The sequence below is a fragment of the Lacerta agilis genome, chromosome 8 (assembly GCF_009819535.1).
Source record: "Lacerta agilis isolate rLacAgi1 chromosome 8, rLacAgi1.pri, whole genome shotgun sequence".
Classification (NCBI taxonomy): Eukaryota; Metazoa; Chordata; class Lepidosauria; order Squamata; family Lacertidae; genus Lacerta; species Lacerta agilis.
The window spans coordinates 15,089,879-15,112,243 of record NC_046319.1 but is presented as its reverse complement, the minus strand read 5'-3'; the positions used below and the strand labels follow the sequence as shown (position 1 = coordinate 15,112,243).

The window sequence follows — 22,365 nt, the reverse complement described above, 5'->3', positions numbered from 1 at the left end:
GCCAAACTTGTTCTTTGTGGTATGTTGTGGTTGTTTGTTTTGTTGTTGTTATTCCCACCCCACCTTTTTAACTGAGGAATTCAGCTGTTAGCACGGCTGAAACAGCATCATGTTGCAATAATAATAATAATAATAATAATAATACACAAATCAAAACATAACCTAAAACAGTGAACAGAGCTCCAAAGACAAGATTAGCTCCCCTCTCTATCTTGAGGATTGTGAGGGGATTTGCAGTACCTAGGAAGCTGCCTTATTCTGAGCCCAACCCCTAGGTCCATCTGCTGAAGTATTGTCAAACACTGACTGGCAGCAGCTTTCCAGGGTTTCAGGCAAGGGTACCTTTCTGAACCCTGCCTGGAGATGCCAGGGATTGAACCTGGGTCCTTCTGCGTGCCATAGCCCTTTCCAAATTTCACTTTTCCTCTCTCAGTCTCATTTTCTGTCCACATCGGCTCTCTTGAGGTTGACTTGTCTGATTTATTGTGTGAACTTCATGGCTGAGGAGGGATTTGAACCCGGGTCTCCAGTCATTGAGCTGCTGCACTGGTCCCTCACTATAACCTTTCCAGGTGGAGAGTTACTATAGAGTGGATGTCCTTCTCAGACCTACTCCACTGTGGAATTATTTGTGTGTTTGTAAGGGTCATCATTCGGTTATTTTTGGGTAGGGAGCATCACCAGTTGCCCTAAAACACTTATCTTCTCAAAGGTGGGTCTCCTTACAGCTGGGATATCTCAGTCAGTAGAGCATGAGACTCTTAATCTCAGGGTTGTGGACAGGGTGGATTTGATTTAAATCACTAGTCAGTAGGGCTCAGGGCCGATTTAAATAAAAAAAAAAAACCTGATTTAAATTTTAAAAACCCGATTTATTTATTTTTTAAATCGGCCCTGAGCCTTACTGACTAGTGATTTAAATCAGTTTGATTTAAATCAAAACCACCCTGGTTGTGGATTTGAGCCCCATGTTGGGAAAAGATTCCTGCATTGCAGGGGGTTGGACTAGATGACCCTCGTGGTACCTTATAACTCTACAATTTTATGATTCCTTATGCCCATTTTATGGATGAGGGAAACAATGCATTGTTGCATGATGGAGAGAATGCCATTTTAGGGCAGGGGTTGGGGGATCTATGGCGCTCCAGATGTAGCTTGCTTCTAGCTTCTGTCACCACTGACCTTTGGCCAGGCAAGTTTGGACTGTTGGGAGCTGGAGTCCAGCAACCTCTGAAAGGTCACAAATTCCCTACCCCTGTTTTAATCAACCTTAATCAAAGCCAGAGCAGCCACTCATGCAGAGACACAGCAGACAGCCTCCTTTTCCAGACGGTGCTCCCAGGAGCGTTTAACGTGGCAATGGGGAACCTGTGCCCAGCCCAACCCGATTTTGCTGGACTACAATTCCCACCATCGCTGACAGTTGGCCACGCTTGACTAGGACTGATGGGCACTGGGATTCCAGCAGCCTTTTGAGGGACACATGTATCCCATCCGTGCCTTGCTGGATCTGAGCAAATGTCAGCCTCACATTTTCCTACAGTGCCTGGGGTGAGGTGCCTCTGGGAAGCCCCCAAATAGGATATGAGCTGTTTTGACAGTGGAACGGACTCCATACAGAGGTTGTTAGACTTGCCTTCCTTGGAGGTTTTAAAGCAGAGGTTGTTTGGCCATCAGTTATGGATGCTTTAGTTGAGATTCCTGCATTGCAGGGGGTTGGACTAGATGACCCTCGGGATCCCTTCCGACTCTACAATTCTGTGATTCTATGACTTCAACAGCTCTTCCTGTTCGGAAAGGGCCATAGCACAGTGCAGTGCTGTCACTGAGTGCAGACTGTACTGACCCTAGATGGACCTGGCTCTCTAAAGCAGCTTCTTATATTCTTGTGTTCTGATGGCTCAGTAGTAGAACATCTAACTTGCAGACTGAAGGTGGACAATACTGAGCTCTATGAACCAGTGGCCTTATCAGGCAGCTTCTTATGGTCCTGTGGTGTGCAGTATGTCCACAGTGTGGAAGCTCAAGACCCAGTATTCTGGCCAAAATGTTTTGATGGTGCAGGATTGGGAGTACTGAGCTCATGACTTGAGGCTGGGCTGGTCACTCATATGTTCAGTGGGAATGAAATGCCACAATACCTCTGTGCCTGGAAGGGCTGGCAGCACCCCCCCCCCACCCACCCTGCCAGTATCCACAGACTGCCCCCCCTTAAACCCAGCATGGCATGAAACAGACCCTTTTCTTGCAATGGCTGCAAGCATCTCCTGAGGGTGGGGTGGGGAGGATTAAGGGCGGGGAACCGTGGAAAAATTTCCCATCTTCTCCCCTCCCCTCCTGCCGCACCTCCAGTAATAGCTTCATCGTTAAAGTGATTAATGCTGCCTTTAGAGCACTCGCTTCCCAACCAAATTGTATTAAAAGTCAGGCTAATATCTCCGGTTCTTGCTAGCAGGGATTCCGGTGGGGGAAAGCGAGGTGGGGGGCTAGATGATGTGAACAGGATGCTCTTAACTCCGTAGTGTCTGGGGACATTGCTGTTCTTTCCTCTGATGAGGGGTTGGTGTGTCTTGGGGAGCAGTCAGTCAATGGGAAAAAGGAGTGGGAGGCACAGGATTCCAAAGTGGATGGTAATTCTTCCAAACCAGCCCCCCCCCCGGCTTGTCCAGAAAGGCAAGCCAAATGCTCTCAATCTGTCGTCGTCATCTCCTGCAAGGAGAGAGGAGTGATGTAGGTATTCAGTCCTGCAGGCCAAGGTTCAAATTCCTTCTCTGTCATGAGGCTCCCTGGGTGGCCTTAGGAGATAGACCCTCTTAAAGCCTTTTGGGCAAAAAAGGAGATGAGAAAAATTAATAAAGCACTTTGTATGTTTGAAAAGCTGGTGGCTGGTTGGTTTATAGAGAGGCACCCGTGTCCATAATGGGGCTTTAGACACAAGAGTCTCTGCCCCAAATGAGCTTACGGCCTGAATTTTGGTGGAGGAGAAAGAGGGAGAAAGAGTGGTATCCGAGTAGACCCAGTAAAATTATGTTGGGTTATGTTGTTTATTTCACAAGATTTAGATGTGGTTTACAGAAAGAATAAAACAATAAAATTGTCTGTAAAAAATAATTTAAAAACATCAGTAAGTTAAATCCTGAGCAAAATGCATGTCAACATTTACATTTCTGGGTAGGCTTGCCTAAACAAAAATGTATTTCGCAGGCATCGAAAAGGAACCTGCCTGATGTCAGTAGGCAGGGAGTTCCAAAGTGTGTTTGCTGCCATGTTCATTAACTTCAGTGGGTCTACCCGAAGTAAGAACTACCACTGGATAGAACCCAAGATCAAGAAGGCACAATAGCAAGCAAATTCATTTGCTTAAGGCTGGATTTCACAGCATGCCATTGCTTTATTGAATTTGTCACCCCTAAGATGTAGCAATGGAGCCAAGTTAAAAAGGATTAGACAGATTCGCTGAGGGCTGGGTCTATGGTTTGGCCATTAGCTGTGATGGCTTACTGGAACCTTCCTGTTCAGAAGAGCTGATAAAGTTACACGCTTGCTAGATCAAGGGAATGCTGTGGACGTAGTGTATCTTGATTTCAGTAAGGCTTTTGATAGAGTCCCTCATGATATTCTTGCAGAGAAGCTGGTAAAATGTTGGCTGGATGAAGTAATTGTTAGGTGGATTTGTAGGTGGCTGAACTGATGGAATCCAAAGAGTGCTTACAAATGGTTCTTCATCAACCTGTAAAAAAGTGAAAAGTGGGTGCTGCAGGGTTCTGCCCTGGGCCCGTTGTGTTTCAACATCTTCATAAATTATTTGGATGAAGGTATTGACAGGATGCTCATAAAATTTGCAGATGACACCAAACTGGGAGGGGTAGCCAGTGTTGCAAAAGACAGAATTGGGATCCAGAATGACCTAAACAGATTGAAGAACAGGGTCAAAATTAACAAAATGACTTTCAGTAGGGACAAACATAAGGTTCTACACTTAGGTAGGAAGAACCATCTGCACAACTATAAGATGGAGGACACCTGGCTTGCCAGCAGTACATGTGAAAAATATCTAGGAGGGGTCTTAATAGACCACAAGCTTAACATGAGTCAACAGTGTGATGCAGCAGCCGAAGAGGCTTATGCTATTCTAGGCTGCATCAACAGACGTCTAGTGTCCCAATCAAGGGAAGTAATTGTCTTGTTCTATTCTGCTTTGGTCAGACCACACCTGAAGTACTGTGTCTGGTTCTGGGCACTACAATTTAAGGAGGATATTGACAAGCTGGAACGTTTTGCAGAGGAGGGTGGCCAAGATGATAAAAAGTCTGGAAACCAAGCCTTATGAGGACTGGTTGAAGGAGTTGCGTATGTTTAGCCTGGAAAAGAGGGTAGGGCTCGAACCAATGGCTTAAGTTACAAGAAAGGGGATTCCCAACCAAACACCAGGAATAACTTTCTGACAGTAAGAGCTGTTCAGCAGTGAAATGCTCTCCCTTGGGAGGTTGTGGGCTCTTCTTCCTTGGAGATTTTTAAGCAGGTGTTGGATGGCCACCTGTCATGGATGCTTTAGCTGAGATTCTTGCATTGCAGTGGGGTTGCCCCTGATGACCCTTGGGGGTCCCTTCCAATTCTATGATTATACCTCTGAATACTAGTTGCTGGGGCTGTGGAGGAGAGGGCTGTTGCCTTCCTGTTCCGCTTGTGAGCTTTCCCTGAGACATTTGGTTGACTACTGTGGAAAGTCAGCTGTTCACCTGGTCCAAGAGGGCTGTTGTTAGGTTCAGTTTGAGAGAAGGGGTTTCTGTGAAAATGACGATTTCATGGGCGGGGAAGAGTTTTGAGGAGAGATTTGAATGAAGAGAGAGATGTGGAAAGACCTGCGCAGATGTTCTGGTTGGGGAGAGTTGCAAAGAAAAAAATGAGCGTGGCAGATCCACCCAGCTGCTCTCCTGTGATTAAGCTTCTCCCTCCTTTCTTTATAGAAAATGGTTTTTAAAGTGTTTTTTTTTTTTTAAGTTACATAAGCCCTCCTACTTTCCTCCCCTCCAGGCACCACGCACAGCTCCCTGGCTGCAAAGGTAATGGGAAATAATCAAGGTGCTGGCTCCTGCAATTGCCGGTCACAGCTGAGCTCTGTTCAGGAGCCCGGTTTGGGCAGGTTTCCATCGCCAGGCAGCCGCTGCAGCTGATAACCCCTTTCCTCCCGCCAGCAGCGTGTGATGGATTGGGCTGGGGAGGGGGGTGGCAGAAGAGCCACTTTTTTGTTTCTCCTGCGCTTGCAGAGATAGGCTGCTCAGGTGCTTGTCAGGATTATCTCCCGCAGAAGGCAACCCTGCCATCCATCTTCTGCTTGGTCCCTAGGGGGGTGGGAGGCGGGTGGAGAGAACTGAGCAGTCAGGGAAAAGGCAGCAAGGAAATCTTTTGAGTGAATTTGGGGAGAAGGTGAGTTTTTTTTCCCCAAGTCAGTGTAAATGCAGGGGCTGATGCAGCTCCCCAAACATCTCTCTCTGGTCCTGGGAACTTTTCCTAGGCTAGCCCAGCCAGGGTGATGATGCTCCATTTGGTGCTCTGCTCAAGTGGGACCTAGCAGAACTCAGCTGTGACTGCCAGCACCTTCATAAGGGCTTTAGGGGTCTCTGTGTGTGGCCTGCTGGATAGGGGCCATGGCATGGCTGGAGTGCTGTTCCGATAGGGGGCATTTTCCCACATAAGGAAAGGGTGCGACATTTGGGGCTTTTTCAGAGTTGACATGATAGAATCATGCATGGTGTGCAGAAAGGAAACAGAGAAGTGCTTTTTTTGCTCCCACAAGAGTCAACGATGGCCACCTTTAAAAGAGGGTTAGACAAATTCATGGAGGGTAAGGCTGTCAGTGGCTACTAGCCAAGATGGTGGTGTTCTGCCCTCCAGTGTCAGAGGCAATAGGCCTTTGAGTGCCAGTTGATTGGGACTCGTGTAAGTGGAGAGAGTTGCTCATGCGCTCAGGTCCTGCTAGCAAGCTTCCTGCCGAGGCATCTGGTTGGCCCCCGTGAGAACCAGATCCTGGACCAGATGGGCCCCTGGCCCGATGCTCCCAAGGTTCTCCTTGCATTTGTATATTGAAGACTGCTTTGCTATGATGTAACACAAAATTTGGTTGCAAGCCATCGTGTCAAGAAATATACCGGTAGATTCTCCCCCCACCTCACCTTGTTAAAGCGAGCAACACGTGTTGGGAATAATTCTGACTTGTTCTGCTTTGTGTCCAGCATCTGAGAATATGCAGTTTTCCGTGTTGCAAAAGTGTCTTAAATGTTTTGATATCCTTTTCTGTAATATTTTTGTTTGTTTCGGACTCCTTGCTGCAGGGAAATCAAAGGCCAAGAAGGGCAGTTTAGATGACACTTCATTTGGCAGCAGTGAGGAAGAGGATGACAGCGATGAAGGAGAGTACAAAGTGGAGGACGAAGAAGAGGATGATGATGACGAGAGCTCCAGTGATTCAGATGGTAAGAGAGTGCTGCCACGGCTTCCTTGGAAGAATGATGTTGTGCACCTTGGTGAGGCGAGATGTAGGCTTTTGCTCCTGTGCTCCTGACCTCTAGTATGGGATCTGAATGAAAGAATATGCCTTTCACCCGTTACATTTTTTGGAAAGGGGTTTGCTTGCTATGCAGCTTGCATTTTGCCAGGTGTGTGTGTGTGTGTTTGTGTTCCTGGCTGGCACATCTCTGCACACCTCGTACTGTCTTGCTGGCGATCCCTTTAAGAGGATCAGCTGGTGCCCACGGAGGAAGGTGCTGGGTAGGATCCAGCCACTTACCTGCTACACTGGTGTGTGCGTGTGTGCATACCAATTCCATCAGTTTGGCCTGAAACGATAAGCAGTGGAGGTCCTTGAAGCAGGGCCCTGGGTGGTGACAAGCAGTGTTTTTGCCTTGGGTGACGATCCACGCAAACGAGAGAAGTCTCTGCCAGCAGAAGGATGTTGCTTGTCAAGAGTGCCACTGGCTCTGGCTGTCCTTTCCCATTATCTCTGAGTGGGCTCCTGCCTTCCCCTTCTCTCTGAGGGGTGAGGTTTAAAGGATGTAAAGCCCTTTTGGGGTGGCGATGATGGTGCAGGGATGTCCACTCCTCCTCCTCCTCCCTCTGCTTAACAAGATTTCTCTCCTGGCTTTGAGGTGAAAATGAGAGGAGAGAGCTGTGCCCAGCCCCTCTGACTGATTCACTGTGACAGATGGCAGAGGGTTGGCACACGGACCTTGGTGCCGTTGCCCAGAATAGATGAACAGCAGAGATGGGAGCGAACATTGGCTGGGAACGCTTGGCAGTCTCCTTGCTGGCTCTTGGAGCTATTTCTATCTGGGGCTGCCAGAGCCTGGCAAGGCAAACGGCTCCCACAGCTGCCTCTCTCTCTGTGGTTGTTTCGGGATGGATGTTACCAGTTGGCCCCTCCCTCGAGATGTGCAGTGACATTTGTTGGGGGGGGGGTTAGGGGGGGAGGAAAATAAACCCTTCCAGAACTGCAATACTGTAATAAGCATTTTAGTGCAGGGGTATATGAGCCCATGTTTCTGCGTGGCCAGCATATGAACTAAATGAGAGCATGTGCTTTGCATGCAGAAGGTCCCCAGGTTCAATCCACAGCATCTTCAGGAAGGGCTGAGAAATATCCCTTACTGTCAACATTATGGTGGTGGGTCTCCCAAGGATTTCAGACCTTTTGCATATAATTTTAAAGCGTTATTTACCTATTCTTCACCCCAAAGTCCCAGGGAAAGTTGCAGCTATTAAAAAAAATTAAAGCTCGATTTTTCAATACCAGTAATGAGAACTTCATCTCAAGCTTTGAAATGCAACTTGCGTGACCTGCTTGAGCAGAGGGGCTTTGGGGTAGTGGCCTTGTACTGTAAATATCTTGCTGCCCTCTAAGATGATATTGGAACATCAATTCCCATCAGCCAGCATGGCCATTTGTCAGGGGTGATGGGAGTTGTAGTCCCATGACGTGTGGAGGACCTTGCATTTCTTGTGTCTGCCTTAATGTACGATGTTGCCTAGGAGTTGCAGCCAACTGAATTCTACTCAGGGTAAACCTACGGACCCAGATTCAACTAAGCAGTTGCACTAGTGGGAGCTGGTAGAACAAGTTTTGCAAGTGCAACAGGGTCCGGTTCCCCTCCCCCCCACCGTGCTATGGGAAGTGTCAGTAGAAAACCCAAAATAGCCCATGTGGGGAGGAAAAGAAAGACTGGTATGCAGAAATGCTTGTGCCGAGGGATTCCTTTCATTGAAATAAATGGACCGATGCTAGCCATGGCCATGAATTTCACTGGGTCTGCTCTGAGTAGGATGAGCATTGCATACAACCCCAGGACTGTTCTCTCTTCCTTAAGGATGTCGGGGGCTGAGATTTCAGGGAAAAAGCTTGCTCCACATTTTAAACTAAGAGTCCCGCTTAGAAAGAGCAGTGCAGGGCAGCAGGGGGGAAACTTTTTGACCGCCCTTTCCAAAACTCCTTGTTTCTTGATTCCAAATTGCAATAAGAGAAGCACAGAAGCGCTTGTTCACCCTCCCTTCCATCCCTGCTATCTGGAAGATGCAGTGGTGCCGATAAATTAATTAATACTTGTGATTAATTAGCAATGAGCCGCTTCTGTCTGCCTCTTTCTCCCTCTCCCCTCCTCTTCCTTCCTGATAAGGCAGGATTTACACCTCTCTCTCTCCCTTTCTCTTCCACAGGGGGAGGCAAAGGGGCCGGCTGCAAGGGCATCGGGAAACAGCTGTCACGGGCGGAGCTGAAGCAGCTGGCGCAGGGACCCGAAGACATGGTGGAAGACTTGGACTTCTCTGATGCTGACTGACAGCTGCGCCAACAGACAACTGGGATGGGTATTGTGAGGGGCAAGGGGAATAGATCTGGAGGTGTTGCGTTTGTGGTAGGGTAACCCACATGCCCCTTTAAAGCAGGGGCAGGAAGTTGCTCTGCTGAGGCCACCTACCCCGTCCCCCAAGGCACCACTTGAAACGTGAAAATCTTGTGCAGCAGAGTTTTAGCGAAACGCAGTAAAATTTGTGGCTTTGCCAGCAGCAGTAAAGTGGCTTAGGCAAGGAGATAAAAGGGCCCTTGTTAAAACCTGCCACTTTATAAATAACATGGGGAGGGCGGATCCGCCACCTCCAGATCCCTGTTTTGTTGGAAGGAAGCCAGCCCTAAGCCCACCAGCACGGCCATAGCTTGTGTTGTCCATTATTAGCCAACCACCGCTTCCAGTGGGCAAGCACCAGCAATTAACTGGTGGTAGGTATCTCTTAACATTCTTACCTATTCCACAGAGCTTCTAGGGGCGCAGAAGTATTTCTTTGTCAGCCAGTGCCCTCTGCCATTTAAACCCCACCTGATACAGCTACGCTAAGCAGATTCTAGGAAAGAGAAGGGTGCCTATGGTCTCTTCATAGTGGGCAGAAGAGACTATGCACTGGGAACCGTAGTTTGCTAGATCCACCTTTGTTCTTACCTCCCCTGCCTGACTCAACTCTGTATTATTTTTTGTACTTTTGCAAGACTCTTAAGGACACAGCCGGCCCATGGAGCAACCATTTTATAAATTAAGTGATTTCTTTATTATTATTTAAATCGATTTGCTGGAAAGCGTTGGCCTGGATGTGATGGATAACAACCATTTACAATATATAAAGAAGCGAAGGTACCATTGAGCAGATTCACCACCCCCACACAAAAGAAAAAAAAAATGAGTAAGGGAAAAAAGGTTGAGCGTGCAGGTGTTTTAAACAGAAAGGGGTAAGGAGAGAGGGGAGAGAAAAGCGGACAAGCATTGATCACATGATTGTTCTCCATCACTGTACAAATTGCCAGGTGGGGAAGGGGGCAAGGTAGAGCGCCCTGCCCCGATGGGCTCACTCAGGTACCTGTTACCTGGTCATGGGGGACCAGGTAAAAATGTGCAACTCCATATCCTCTGCAACAAGCCTCTTCCCCCCCTCCCCCACAAAATACACACATTCCCCCCACACAAACAAAGTAAAAATGGGACACGCATCTTCTGTACACACGCAGTTTAAGGTGTGGGGGTTAACTCTGCCTCCCAGCCTCTTCCACGCTCATCTCCCCTTCTGCCCCCCGCCCCCCCCCCCGGCTATCATTTTTCTGCAAAACAAGTCCGTGCAGTGCCCAGCAAGGAGGGAATCTTTCACAGTCAATCTGCAATGTTTAAGCAGCATGAAAATGCAGTTTAAAAAAAGAGAAAAGCACACAAAAAACTAAAAAACCTGTACCCCACAGAGCTAGCTGTGCCGTACCATCCAAACTGAAGTAAACATGGACCGGAACTTGGGCGTTGGGTCAGTTGTCTGTCTTTGGTATTGTTTCAAAGTTGTTTTTTTGAGCGATGCATAGACACCCTGAAAGAGGAATGGAACAAGTTCCAGCGAGGGACACATTTCAGAAGTGGGGAAGGAAGAGTGTTCCTCCTGGCAGGAGGCTGGGGTTAGGGGAAGGGAAGAAGGGGGGTGCTGGGGGTCTCTTCCCCAAAGTTGCATTTTCGTAAAGGCAACAAAGAAAAAAGCCCAAACAAAGAAAAAGTCATGATGTCCCTTTTCAAATTGCTTCCAATAAATCTTTGGATTAGGCCGACCCCTGCCCCTTAAAACCCCAACGCTGAATGCATTATTATTCTCTTGGTTCCTCGACTGGCTGGTTCCAGTGCTGGAAGGCCCAGCAGCCCAAGCCAGGGACCCTCGCGAGGCTGGCTGGCTGGCTGGCTGCCTGGGGCTGTGCAGTTTACGAGGGCGGCTTCGATGTGTCGCTGAGGCCGGCCAGCAAAGGGTTCCCATTTTCTTGCTTTGGCGAGATGCGGCTGGCGGGAAGGAGAGCGTTGCCGTATGGGGAGGTCACGCTTCCTGTCGACGAGGGGCGGAGGTCAGCGGGAGGCAAGTCGCGGTCTGTGGGTCGCAAGCCCGGGGGCTGAAGCGGGAAACCCATGGGGAAGCTAGCCATGTACAGCACCCGGCCGACTCTCTTGGCTACCTGTGGAGGGAAATTGCAAGAGGAAGAGGGGAGATTAATTGGTGGGTTGAGAGGAGAGCCTGCAGGCTCAAGAGATCTCCTTTCAGCATGCCTGCTGTGAGCCGCAGTCCTTTCCTGCACAACTGGCGGAGGGGGGGGGGCAGCCTCTGCCAGAGTTCGTCTTCTGGGGTCAAGCAACGAGGGTTGAATCTGTACAGGTCAGGGAGGCAGCTATGGAGCCTGGGGGACCCTAGCAGGGGGCTGTTTTGAGCAAAATAGAAATTCTGAAAAAGGCAACGTGCACAAAGTAGGCAAATTACCGTATAACCACGTGCATGTAAGCTGAGTTATTCCACACATACACATTTTGGATAGTCTTGGTGAAGGTCATAAATAAAGGTGGTTGGTGAGAGGGGATCTCCACAGGAAAATGATATAAACAGAGACTGGACATATGCTTTAAAGCCTATCTTCCCCCTCTTGAGGACTAGCAGCTTGATTTAATGGGGCAGGAGAGGATAGATACTCATGCTAAATTTCACATACAGTGGTACCTCGTGTTAAGAACTTAATTCATTTCGGAGGTCCGTTCTTAACCTGAAACTGTTCTTAACCTGAAGCACCACTTTAGCTAATGGGGTCTTCCGCTGCGCCGCCAGAGCACGATTTCTGTTCTTATCCTGAAGCAAAGTTCTTAACCTGAAGCATTATTTCTGGGTTAGCGGAGTATGTAACCTGAGCTAACACTGTAATCCCAAATTGCACATGTGTGCATGATTGCAGAACACATGCTGGGGGAGGAGGGGTGGGAGAGGGATCATTATGCTCCTGATAGAGCAAGTGAGCCCTCTTGTCTCCCTAGAAACCAGTTCGCAGAATTCTATCCCACGCACCCAACATGTTCCTTGTCACCCTCTGGTGAAACAGCATCCACAACAGAGATACCTGCTGACATTTGGGGCAGAGTCACCTGAAATGTGACCAGGGTATTTCTTATTTCAGACACATAGGGATAATAATGGCTGGGTGTGGAGGGATGTTCCATGGGGAAGCTGCAGTCTGCGTTGGGGAACCACTGCTGTATCTGGGCTTCACATTCTTCCTCCACATGTACTTCAAAAACATAAGAACTTTGGGTCAGGCCAGTTGCCCATCCAGTCCAGCATCCTGTTCTCACATCACAGTGGCCAACCAGATGCCACAATAGGAAACCTGCAAGCAGGACCAGAGCACAAGAACACTATCCCCTCCTACGTTACTCAGAAGCATTACTGCCTCCAACTGTGGATGAACCTTTTGGAGATCACATACACCCTAAGCCCGGAGCAATATTGCAATCTCTCTGCTGCCCCCCCCCCCCCGCACTACCCTTGGGAAGCAGGCCATGGTGCAATAAATACATTTTGCCGAGGCAGGCTCCCCCCCCCCCCAAACCACCACTGGCCATATACATTTGTTATATTATGTTAAAACAATAAGGGCAACTTTATTACTTTCCCTGCAGCCCTTACTGTTTACGAGGGGTCTAATAAAAAGGTTCTCTGGGCAATTGTTCCCTGTGGATCAATTCTGCAGGAAATAAAACTGATTCAAGGAGGAAAAAGAAGCAGCGGCGGTGGCAGCAAGAAATTCAGGAGCACCAATCCGGCTTCGATTACACACGCAGGTTGTGGAGTGTTTGCGTTTCGTGTGTGAGTGCAGGAGAGATACGAAAGCGAAATAACTGGCAGTAGCCTTAAAATTGGGTTTGGAGTGATACAGCCACCCCTTGCCCAAGTTTTGCTAACTGAATAATACTCTGGTTGTTTTGGGTTAAATATGAACCTCTGTTTTTTATTGAAGCTTTAACAAAAACCAGCTGTGTAGGTGCGAGAGCAGGCGGGGGGGCTTTTGGCTCAGGATCGAAGGTGATTAATATAAGCCCACATCCCTGGGGCACACGGGAGGATAGGGGGAGAGACTCGGCAGCTGGGGAGAGAGGGCAGGGGGCTACCCTTAAATTGTTGACGGAGCAAATGAAGGCTGTGATGGGGGAAAGCGAGCAGCCTTTATGGAGGAAGAAGAAACCAAGAACCAGTGTGTGCGTGTGCAAAGGATGTTCTTCCTGCAGCATTTGGTGGTGGGGGGCGGGGGATGGAAAGAAAGAGATAGTGCTCAAAAGCTAGCAAAACACCCAGACCTCTGACTCTTATTTGAACCCTTTCCTATGCCCTGTTGCCAGAACACACTGAGAAAAGGTGTGTGTGTGTGTGGGGGGGAGATCTACTTAGAACAGCACCTTCTACTGCACTGTTGGACTTCCGTCATGCCCCAGTGATGAGGGATCATGAGAGTTGGGAATCTGGAGGGCAAAAGGATCCCCAGCCTTGTTCTACCAAAACAACTTATCGACTGTGAGCGTGCTAGCTTTTGGGTTACAGTAGAAGGCAAAGGAAGTGTATAAAGCTGCTATTGCAGGTGAGTGCAGAGCCCCATCAGCACAGGCCTGACCTACAGATGCTGTAGAATGAAGTGGCATAGTGGAACCCCTTCGGGCTGCAGAAAAGGGATGCCACCCTTCCATATTACCTATTATGGGATGTGCTTATTAGCATGATCCTCCCTACTAGTTTCCTCCTTCCAGGGAGATGTTGCCAACTCCCCTATGAGGAAGGCTTACAGCATTTGGAACTCCTTAGGTTTGGAGAAGTAGTGATGGCCACCAACTTGGATGGCTTTAAAAAAGGATTAGATAAAGGCTCCCAATGGCTACTAGCCACAGTGGCTGTGCTCTGCCAGTATGCTTCTGAATACCAGTTGCTGGAAACCACAGGAGGAGGGGAGCTGCTCTTGTGCTCAGGTCCTGCTTGACAATTCCCCATTCGGGGATCTGGTTGGTCACTGTGATGCTGGACTAGATGGGCCACTGGCCTCGCCCAGCAAGCACTTCTTATGCCTCTGTGTGTAAAGAGGTGAGCATTCAAAAGTGTGATTCCCCCACCCTCACTTCCACCTGCCCTGGGTTCTGTTCATCCACTTGCGCACACACATCTGGTTGGAATAGGCCACTTGAGTCCTTAGACCCCAGCTGCCCGCCAGACTTGCAGGCCTTACTCTTATTTAAGACAAATGTCAACAGGAATTCTGTATTCTGAAGTTCTGGCATGCTGTCTTGAGCACTCTTACCTGTGACCTTATCTTCAATGCGGGTCCCAGTTTTAACCCCATGTTATTCAGTAAGTGCTCTTCTGTCAAGAGGGGCAGAGTCTCACCGTCTATGGCCTGTTCCCGGAAGACCTGTCAAGGGCAGAAGCAGAAAGCAGTGTGGGTAAGAGGAGCCCAGAGGAGAGCTATTTGGGATCTGAGTGCTGTGTTTTAGAGAAACAGAGAAAGCTGCCTTATACAAAGTCGAGTCTATTGGGGAATACAAAGCAAGACTAACAGACAGACAGACAGACAGACAGACAGACACACACACACACACTGTGTAGATGTGAGCCTACATCATTAGTGTTTGCCAACCTAATGAGGTTGGGTCTACATGTGGGTAGGGTGGTGGGCTAAGCTGCAGTGTTGCACTTCAGAATGCAGGTGGGCTCGTCTCTGTGTGTGGGTGCGAACCTCATCCTATGCTTCAAAAAGAGAGCATCCTGTGATCACTTTGACGCAGACTGCTTCCTGCCTATTAGTTCTGTTAAATAAGGTTATAGACCCATAAAGCCCGCCCATCCCCGCCCCGCAGCAACTGGCTTGTCGTAATGGCATGGGTATTTCCATCCTGTGACATAATCATAGACTCATGAACAATAAGATACTGCTCCTCTCCCTCAAGTGGACCAATTTTGTGTTTGTTGTCCGTGATTTCTTCCTTCCATTTTATCTAATACTGGGAAACTCAGTAAAACTTTAAAGAAAGAAAGAAAATAGGAAGAAAAAGCACCCTGCAAAGAAAGCATTTGGATGGAGGAGTAAATGTCTACCCCAGGCCTCTTCCTTTTGTGCCTGTCTTCTAATTATAATACTGCCATGGACACTTTAGTTGAGATTCCAGCATTGCAGGGGGATGGACTATATGACCCTCAGGGTCCCTTCCAACTCTACAATTCTATTCTAAGTAGGGGAGCATCTGAAGTATTGCAATCAGGCTGAAGAGAGAAACTCAGTTCTCTTACTCCTGCTTTAAATATTGTTTTAATGGCTTGTTTATTACATACGGTAGTTTAATTCTTTATCTTTTTAGTGTAGTTGATTTACTATGTACAGTATTTCAATTATGCAGTTTTTTTTATATAAAGAAAGGCTTTATCCTTGTTATTCTGCTGTTGACTTTTGTCCGTTTGTGAACTGGTAGACTCTTGGAAATTAATGGGCCTAAGTTAGTGGTGTCCATCAAATCCAATGGGTCTCCTCTGAATAGGGCCACTACTGGAGACAACTGACTATTACCTCATTTTGCCCCATACTCTTAAAGCTGGTGATTCAGAGGCAGGCACAGATGGGAGCCTGCTGTTTGAGCTTTTTTTCTTAAATCATAATAACAAAAAGGAAGCCGACAGTAGCTTCCTCCCCTTCTGGATCTTCTTTTTATAGGTGGGCTCTTCCAGCCAAGGCTGCTCACCCTGCCCCGTGACCCAGCAGGCCAGCCTGGCTGACAGCCAAAAAACCATCCCTGTGCTCCGCTACGCTTGCTTCCAGGCCTCCCTGGAGCCCATGCCAAGCTGTGTGTGATGCAACCTGCCATCAAGACACAGATGGACGGTCCCAGGGGCCGAGAGCACCAGGGTGTGTGTGTGTGTGTGTGTGTGTGTGTGTGTGTGTGTGTGTGTGTTTCCAATACAGGGTTGCACTGAGCAAAGACTGCCTTCCTCCCACTGCCCCCTGCTTTATTCCTAATGCAAACGCTGTGGCCGGCTTTTTTCTTTCGGTTGCTTGTTTTTTGCTGGCAAGAGCGGAGGTCAGCTCTGTGCCAGACCTCCCCGGCAGCTGCGGTTTTTGGAGGAGAGAAAGCAGGCAGACAGCTCTGCGGCCTGGCTTTCTTGCACAGTAAAAACCTGTTAAATGCGGAGCCCCGCTGTGGACCAAAAAGAAAAAGAAAAAGGCTTTATCCCTTTAACTCATTCTGTGCCAAACCCCTTTTTCCTCCTCCTTTTCCTTCACTACCTCCAGCTCCTCCAAACCTCTTGCCCTTTGTGGCTCACTCAAGAGACCTTGTTTACGGGGTGGGGGAATTGTTTTTTTCTGGATCAGGCTGCCCGGAAAGCACCACTGTGAAAGGGCTACTCTTTTCACAGGGAGCTCTGGGGTGGCTGGTGAAGATCGGAAGAGCTCTCAGCAACCCTGCTTGCTGTCTTGTTCAGCCTGGAGGAAGCACAAGGCCAGGAGCTGAGAGGGCAAGCCTGCCCTGCCCATGCCAGTCAGGTGCTGCTGGCACAAAAGCACACGGATGGCTTCCAAGCGATTCTTGCAAGAGAGGAGAAAAACTGCGGGGAGGGCCTTTTAGAGTGTTGCCACATCTCTATTCTGCACTAGGGTTGCTATGGAGGAGTCTGGGTTTTGGACTGGAGAAAGTTAAGGGGTTTCTTGTGGGGGGGGAGGCATTGCTTGAAGTTCCTTAGTGGTAAAAGTTCAAGCATGGCAGACGCATATTTGAAAGTACCGGTAAACGGCCCAGAAAAGCTGGGAAATAGCTAGATGTTCCTACCTGGAAGATGGGAGCCATTTTGGCAAAGGTGAGTCAACCCACTGCCATCCGACTGAAGGGACAAAGCAAACTAGGGAGGGATGTGTGTGTCAGAGAGATAGAAAGAGAAGGAACCAAGAAAAGCTGCAGTTTTTAGAATCGGACAGAGAGGAAAGTGCTAGGCCAGCTCAAGACATTTTGATGGGAAGTGTCTCAGTGGTAGAGCATTTGCCTTGTGTGCAGAAGTTCCTAGGTTCAATTCTGGCACCTCCAGAGAGGGCTGGGAATGAGAAGAATTTTACATCATTTCTAAGTGGAGGAACACTCAACTCTGCAATCTACCCAAACTCTGAAGTTTGCTGTCCCCATTCTGAGGCTGCAGTCTATAAACACACACCTAACTGGGAGTAAGTCCCATTGAAACCAGTGAGATTTACTTCTGAGCACAGATTACATGGGAAGAGGGCTGAACTGCCACATCAGGTCTGCAAACCTGTCCTAGATTTTGCTATAAGAAAACAACAACATTCATGGTTGCAATCTGAAGTTGGATCAGGTCAGAGGATGGGGAATCTAGCCCAGCATCCTACCCCCAACACTCAGCATAGTTTACAGAGAATCACAGAATTGTAGAGTTGGAAAGGACCACAAAGATCAACTAGTCCAACCCCCTGCAATGCAGGAATATTTCGCCCAACGTGGGGTTGGAACCTACAACCCTGAGAATAAGAGTCTCGTGCTCTACAGACTGCAGGATGTGAAGGCGATGGGCTGCCCATGTTTGTGTCTCCCTCAGCATCTACTGTACAGAGATAGACTTCCTCTAAACATGGAAGTTCCATTTAACTAAGCTCCAGGTTATAGCTGTCAATAGGCCTATCCTTCATCTTGTGGCAGCGAAAGGGAAGGAAGAGTTTTAAATTTCCCCCTTGAACATGATAAGAACATACAAAGAGCTCTGATGGATCGGGTCAAAAGGCCCATCGAGTCCATCATCCTGTTCTCACAGTGGCCAGCAAGGTGCCTAATATGGGCAACCCTCTCCTGCGGCTTCCAGCAACTGGGATTCAGAAGCATACTGGCTCCAACAGTGGAGGCAGAACTTAGCCATCAGGGTTAGCAGCCAGGGTTAGTAAGCTTCACATGATCTTCAGGGCAGGGACCTATTTTTCCATGCAAAGTTAGGTGTACTGGTGGGGCACCACAATAAAACAAAGTAATGGTGGAGTATTGCTTAGCTTTCTGCATGCTGCATCCACTATTGGCAATAATACTTATGCCTAGCTAATGGCATGCTCATTTATATTAAGGCAACCCTAGTTTTAGGTTGTTATCTGAGAGCCAGCATGGGCAACATGCCAGGGTTTGATCAGAGATGCTTATATCCCAGATGGTCCATTCTGTGACAGCCCTGGTCCAGTATGCAGGGCTGCTAAGAACACTTGCTGCTCTAGATCAGAACAGGCCACCATTCTGTATAACTCAGCATCACCCACTATGACTGGCAAGCAGCTCTCCAGGGTTTCAGTCGGGGACATTTCACTGTAAGTTGCTATAGAAATGTCGTAATAGTAATAAATAGCACTCCCACCTACACAGAGCCTTCTGCATCTCCCGCCAATTCTCACCCTCTCTCTCCATCCCATTTGTGCCTCTGCCCCCCCCCCGAAAGCCAGCTGCCACAGCTGCCGCCCTGCAGAAGCCCCAGCCTTAGAGGGGGCTTTAATGAAGCGTGTCATGAGGGGATTAGCACTTGCACGGGTGCGCGAGAGGGTGGCGGCGGGGGGGGGGGAAGCAGGGGGCAGGCCCTGCCTTGAAAATGCACCACCCAGAAAGAGACAGAAAAAAATGACGACCCTGTGAGCAGAAAGGGCTTTGGGGCCTCCCCTGATGCATTCCCAATTGGCTGGGGGAAGGGGGTGGGCAAATTATTTGGAAAGCAGGGGGCTTGAGGCCCGCAGGGAGGCCTCACTGACAGGTGAGAGAGCTGGCTGTGCTTAAAGAGGCACGTTTTGGGGTTCCTCATGGGAGGTGGTTTGAAAAACGTAATAAATACTGGGCTGTAGCCCAGTGCTCATCCTACTCGAGTAGACCCATCAATGCTAACAAGTGTTGCTAACTTATTGTTAGATTTTGCTTAGGACACTTGAAACGTATGATAATAGTATTAATAAAGGTGACTTATTTGATTCAGGTTAGAAGCATTAACATGGTTTGAACGGTTCCTCCTCCTTAGCCCTACTTGGTGGGACTCTTTCTTGAAAGGGGAACATAGCACACAGGAACAAAGGAAGCCTTCTTGGTCTCTCTAGTGCACCTGATCTCCAGGGTTTCAAGCAAGGAATACCCTGAGCCCTACCTGGAGATGCCAGGATCGGACCCTCCTGCCTGCAAAGCACCCCTTTCCCCAAAGAGCCTTGTTGTTCTGAATTTTTGACTTCCATAGGATCATAGGAAGCTGCCTTATACCAAGTCAGATCACAGGCCCATGCTCACGCTGACTGGCAGCCGCTCGCCAGGGTTTCAGGCAAGGCTCTTCTCCAGAGCTCCCTGGAGATGCTGGGGATCAAGCCTGGGACCTTCTGCCTGCAGGGTATGTGCCTTTCTACCAAGCCTCATAGCGGCCCTGGAAGCTGCCTTGTCAGAGTCATGGGACCAAAATATTCCATCTAGCTCAGTAGCGTTGATACCAACTGGCACTCTAAGATTTCAGAGTCCTAGCTGCAGACGCCAAGGATTGAACCCGAGGCCTTCTGCTTGCAAATCAGATGCTCTGCCACTCAGCTCTGGCCCTCCCCTCCCTGTTGAGCAAGTCTTCTCTCTATTCCAAGTATATAGCCACCTTCTCGTTGCACTTTTCTGAGACATCTCAGGATCCCTTTCCCTGAAGCTGATATTCTCTCTCTCTCAATGGAGTGTTTATAAGAAAAAGGCCTTGGCTGACTTTAGTGCCAAACGAACAGACGGGGTTTTTGTATCCTGACCGGAGGCCTCACACTGAGCCACTTCATGATCCCCGCCTGGCAGTGATGGATGTTCCAAAAGGGCCTCTTGCCTTGGGGGTTATTCCCCCACCCACCTTCCTCCCTGCTCAATGCACAAGGTTAACCAGCAATTTTAAGTTCTACAGCTCAGACCTCCAAGCTGCTTGCGCACAATTATCAGAAAAAATCGTCAAAAAACCCAGGATGTAAATAACTGTAGATTTAAAAACCTTCTGCATGCAAAGAGTTATTGCTATTTTATCATTTATTTAAATATTTATCATTTGTTATTTTTATTTATTTTTTACTTTTTATTAACGACATTTTATTTATCATTTATTTATTTAAATATTATTTAGGCACAGTGGTCTTAACAATGAAAAAAGCATCTTTGAAGGTGTAGCTATCCTGAAGAGGATAGTTTGAACAATATTCTTCCCTGGGAATGACTGTGACGGATGAAACAGCTTTTGCGCTGTCTCTGGAGCAACTGTATGCTGGACATTTGGATAATTTATGTGAATTAATAAGGATAAAATATGTTAAAATACAACCCCAATACCTGTTAGGGGGGTTGGGAATATCCTCAATTTGAAATCCCAGAGAGCTACTGCCAGTCAGTGTAGACAATATTAAGCTACACAGACCAAAAGTCTGACTCCGTATACGGCAGCTTCCTTTGTTCTTATAATGGTAATACCGGAGTATATAACAGGGCTTAAGTGTGCAATCCTTTGCATACGTACTTGAGAGAAAGCACTCTTGAACACAGTGTGGCTTACTTCCATGTAAACACATATAGGATTGTGCGGTCAGCAGTGGCAGGCAGTATTTACTTACTGGTATTTAGGGAGCATGGATGGGCATGACCAAGCCTCTGTGGACAAGCCACGGTAGACTTACAAAGACAGGAAGAAGTGCAGACAGTGTGGCAGTGATCGCAGTATTTAAGTTTCTTGAGATACATACTTTTAATTTTAAAAAAAGAAATGTTTTTTCAAAGATCCCATAAGTTTCTAGACCCTATGAGGCGGAGGCAAGGCCTGGCAAAAACCTCAGAAAGTCAGAGGTGTTGAGACAAGATTTCCAGTAGTGTGTGTGTGTGTATGCTTTAGTGCCCCATGACAGATCAGCAGAATAAATTTAGAGCAATTTATTCAGCTTGCAGAATTCAGTTTGTTAGGATGCAGAATTAAAGCAAGCAAGCAAGCAAGCAAGCAAGCAAGCAAGCAAGCAAGCAAGCAAGCAAGCAAACAAACAGGGAACAGCGCAGCCCTCTGATAGAGCCCTCCAGGAATCTGAAAGAAACTATTGGCTTCGTTGATTTGCAGAGAAAGTAGGAACCCAAAGCCCCAGGTTTTCACCTCCCCTCCTGAATATTTGGGAGTTTACCTGAGTGTACTCGGCACAGCCGGACAAACTGCCCACGAAACTGCAGACGTCCTCCACCGTCCACTTGCTGACATCCTCCAGTGCTGGGCTGTCTTCACCATCCAAAAAGAGACCTCCCATGCTGCCTGGAATGGGAGAGAAGGTTTTTAGAGAGTTGGGAAATTGGGGTGGGGGTGGGGGGAGCAGAGGAAACATAAATCACAAAAGTCCCACACGGACAACCACACTGCTGCCAGGCCTCCCTTGCTGCCCATTGCATTATTTTCCTCCAGCCACACATCCATCTTTAATGAACTGTCAATTAAAACACCAGGCAGGGTCAATTTGCCCGCCGAGGCCTCCCGGAGATTCCTAGCCCCGAGGGTGGGGAAGCCAAGAGAAAGACAGCGGGGCTTTTGGGGGGGGGGGAATGACACATTTCCAACTAATGTCTTCAATGTGCTTAATTTTCTTCAGCTGCAGTCAAGGGAGGGGAGGTGGGGGGGGGGGGGTGGAATCCAGCAAGGGCTGCAAACTGAAAAGCAACACCAACAGCCCCCACTAAGGCCAGCCAGCAAAGATCTCTGACCACCTCTAAGTATTTGCTCAGGACAACAAGGAGTTCAAGGAAGTGGCAGCTTTTCTGGAACATGGGAAACTGCATTATACTGAGTCAGGCCACTGGGTCCATCCAGCTGAATATTGTCTACACTGATTAGAAGTGGCTTTCTGGGATTCCAGACAGGGAATTTCTCTCCCAGTCCTACCTGGAGATGCTAGGGACAGGACCTGAGTGATTGGAAGGCACACTCAAAACAGACTCATGCAGAGACACAACAGGCAACCACCTTCCTTTTAGGGAGCAGGTTGAAGAGCTCGCTGGTAGAGGGATGGAAATGCTACCTACTGTCAGGCAGCTTGTTATCACAGAAAACTACAATGCCAGTTGCATGGCTTAGTGATAAGAGCGCCCGCTGTTCATGCAGAAGGTCCTGGATTCAATCACTTGTTATTTCCAGGTAGGTCTGGGAAAGACCCCCTGTCTGAAACCTTGGGAGAGCCACTGCCAGTCAGTGTCAACAACACTTGAGGAGGACCCAACAGCTACCACTGAATTAACTTGTTTATAAAACTGTGAAATCTTCCAGATTTGACAGAACTCTTGCTAGTGAAACGCAAATGCCTGTGAAATTCAGAAGTCTGTATACTGCCCTAAGATGAATTAAGAGAAGGGATGGGGAACCAGTTGCCCTCCAGATGCTGGACTCCCACTCCCATCAGCCTGGCCAATGTTCAAGGATGATGGGAGCTAGAGTGCAACAACCAGAGGGCCCACAGGTTATGAGCCACCCTTGATCTTC

The 22,365-nt window shown here is 48.3% G+C and overlaps 2 protein-coding genes across 3 annotated transcripts in view; one reads left to right on the top strand and one right to left on the bottom strand.

Moving 5' to 3' along the window:
* NOC2L (NOC2 like nucleolar associated transcriptional repressor) overlaps positions 1-9,678 on the top strand; it is an 82,142-nt gene extending 72,464 nt beyond the window's left edge. For both annotated transcript variants that reach the window (XM_033156274.1, XM_033156275.1), the window contains exons 18-19: positions 6,333-6,473; positions 8,707-9,678. In XM_033156274.1, coding sequence (XP_033012165.1) covers positions 6,333-6,473; positions 8,707-8,828 — 263 coding nt within the window. In that variant the 3' untranslated portion in view covers positions 8,829-9,678. The remainder of the gene's footprint in view (positions 1-6,332; positions 6,474-8,706) is intronic.
* Positions 9,679-10,740: 1,062 nt separating this feature from the next.
* Positions 10,741-22,365, bottom strand: part of SAMD11 (sterile alpha motif domain containing 11) — a 162,547-nt gene continuing 150,922 nt past the window's right edge. The window contains 3 exon segments of the mRNA XM_033156273.1: positions 10,741-11,011; positions 14,156-14,266; positions 21,026-21,150. Of these exon segments, the coding sequence (XP_033012164.1) occupies positions 10,766-11,011; positions 14,156-14,266; positions 21,026-21,150 (482 nt within the window). The 3' untranslated portion in view covers positions 10,741-10,765.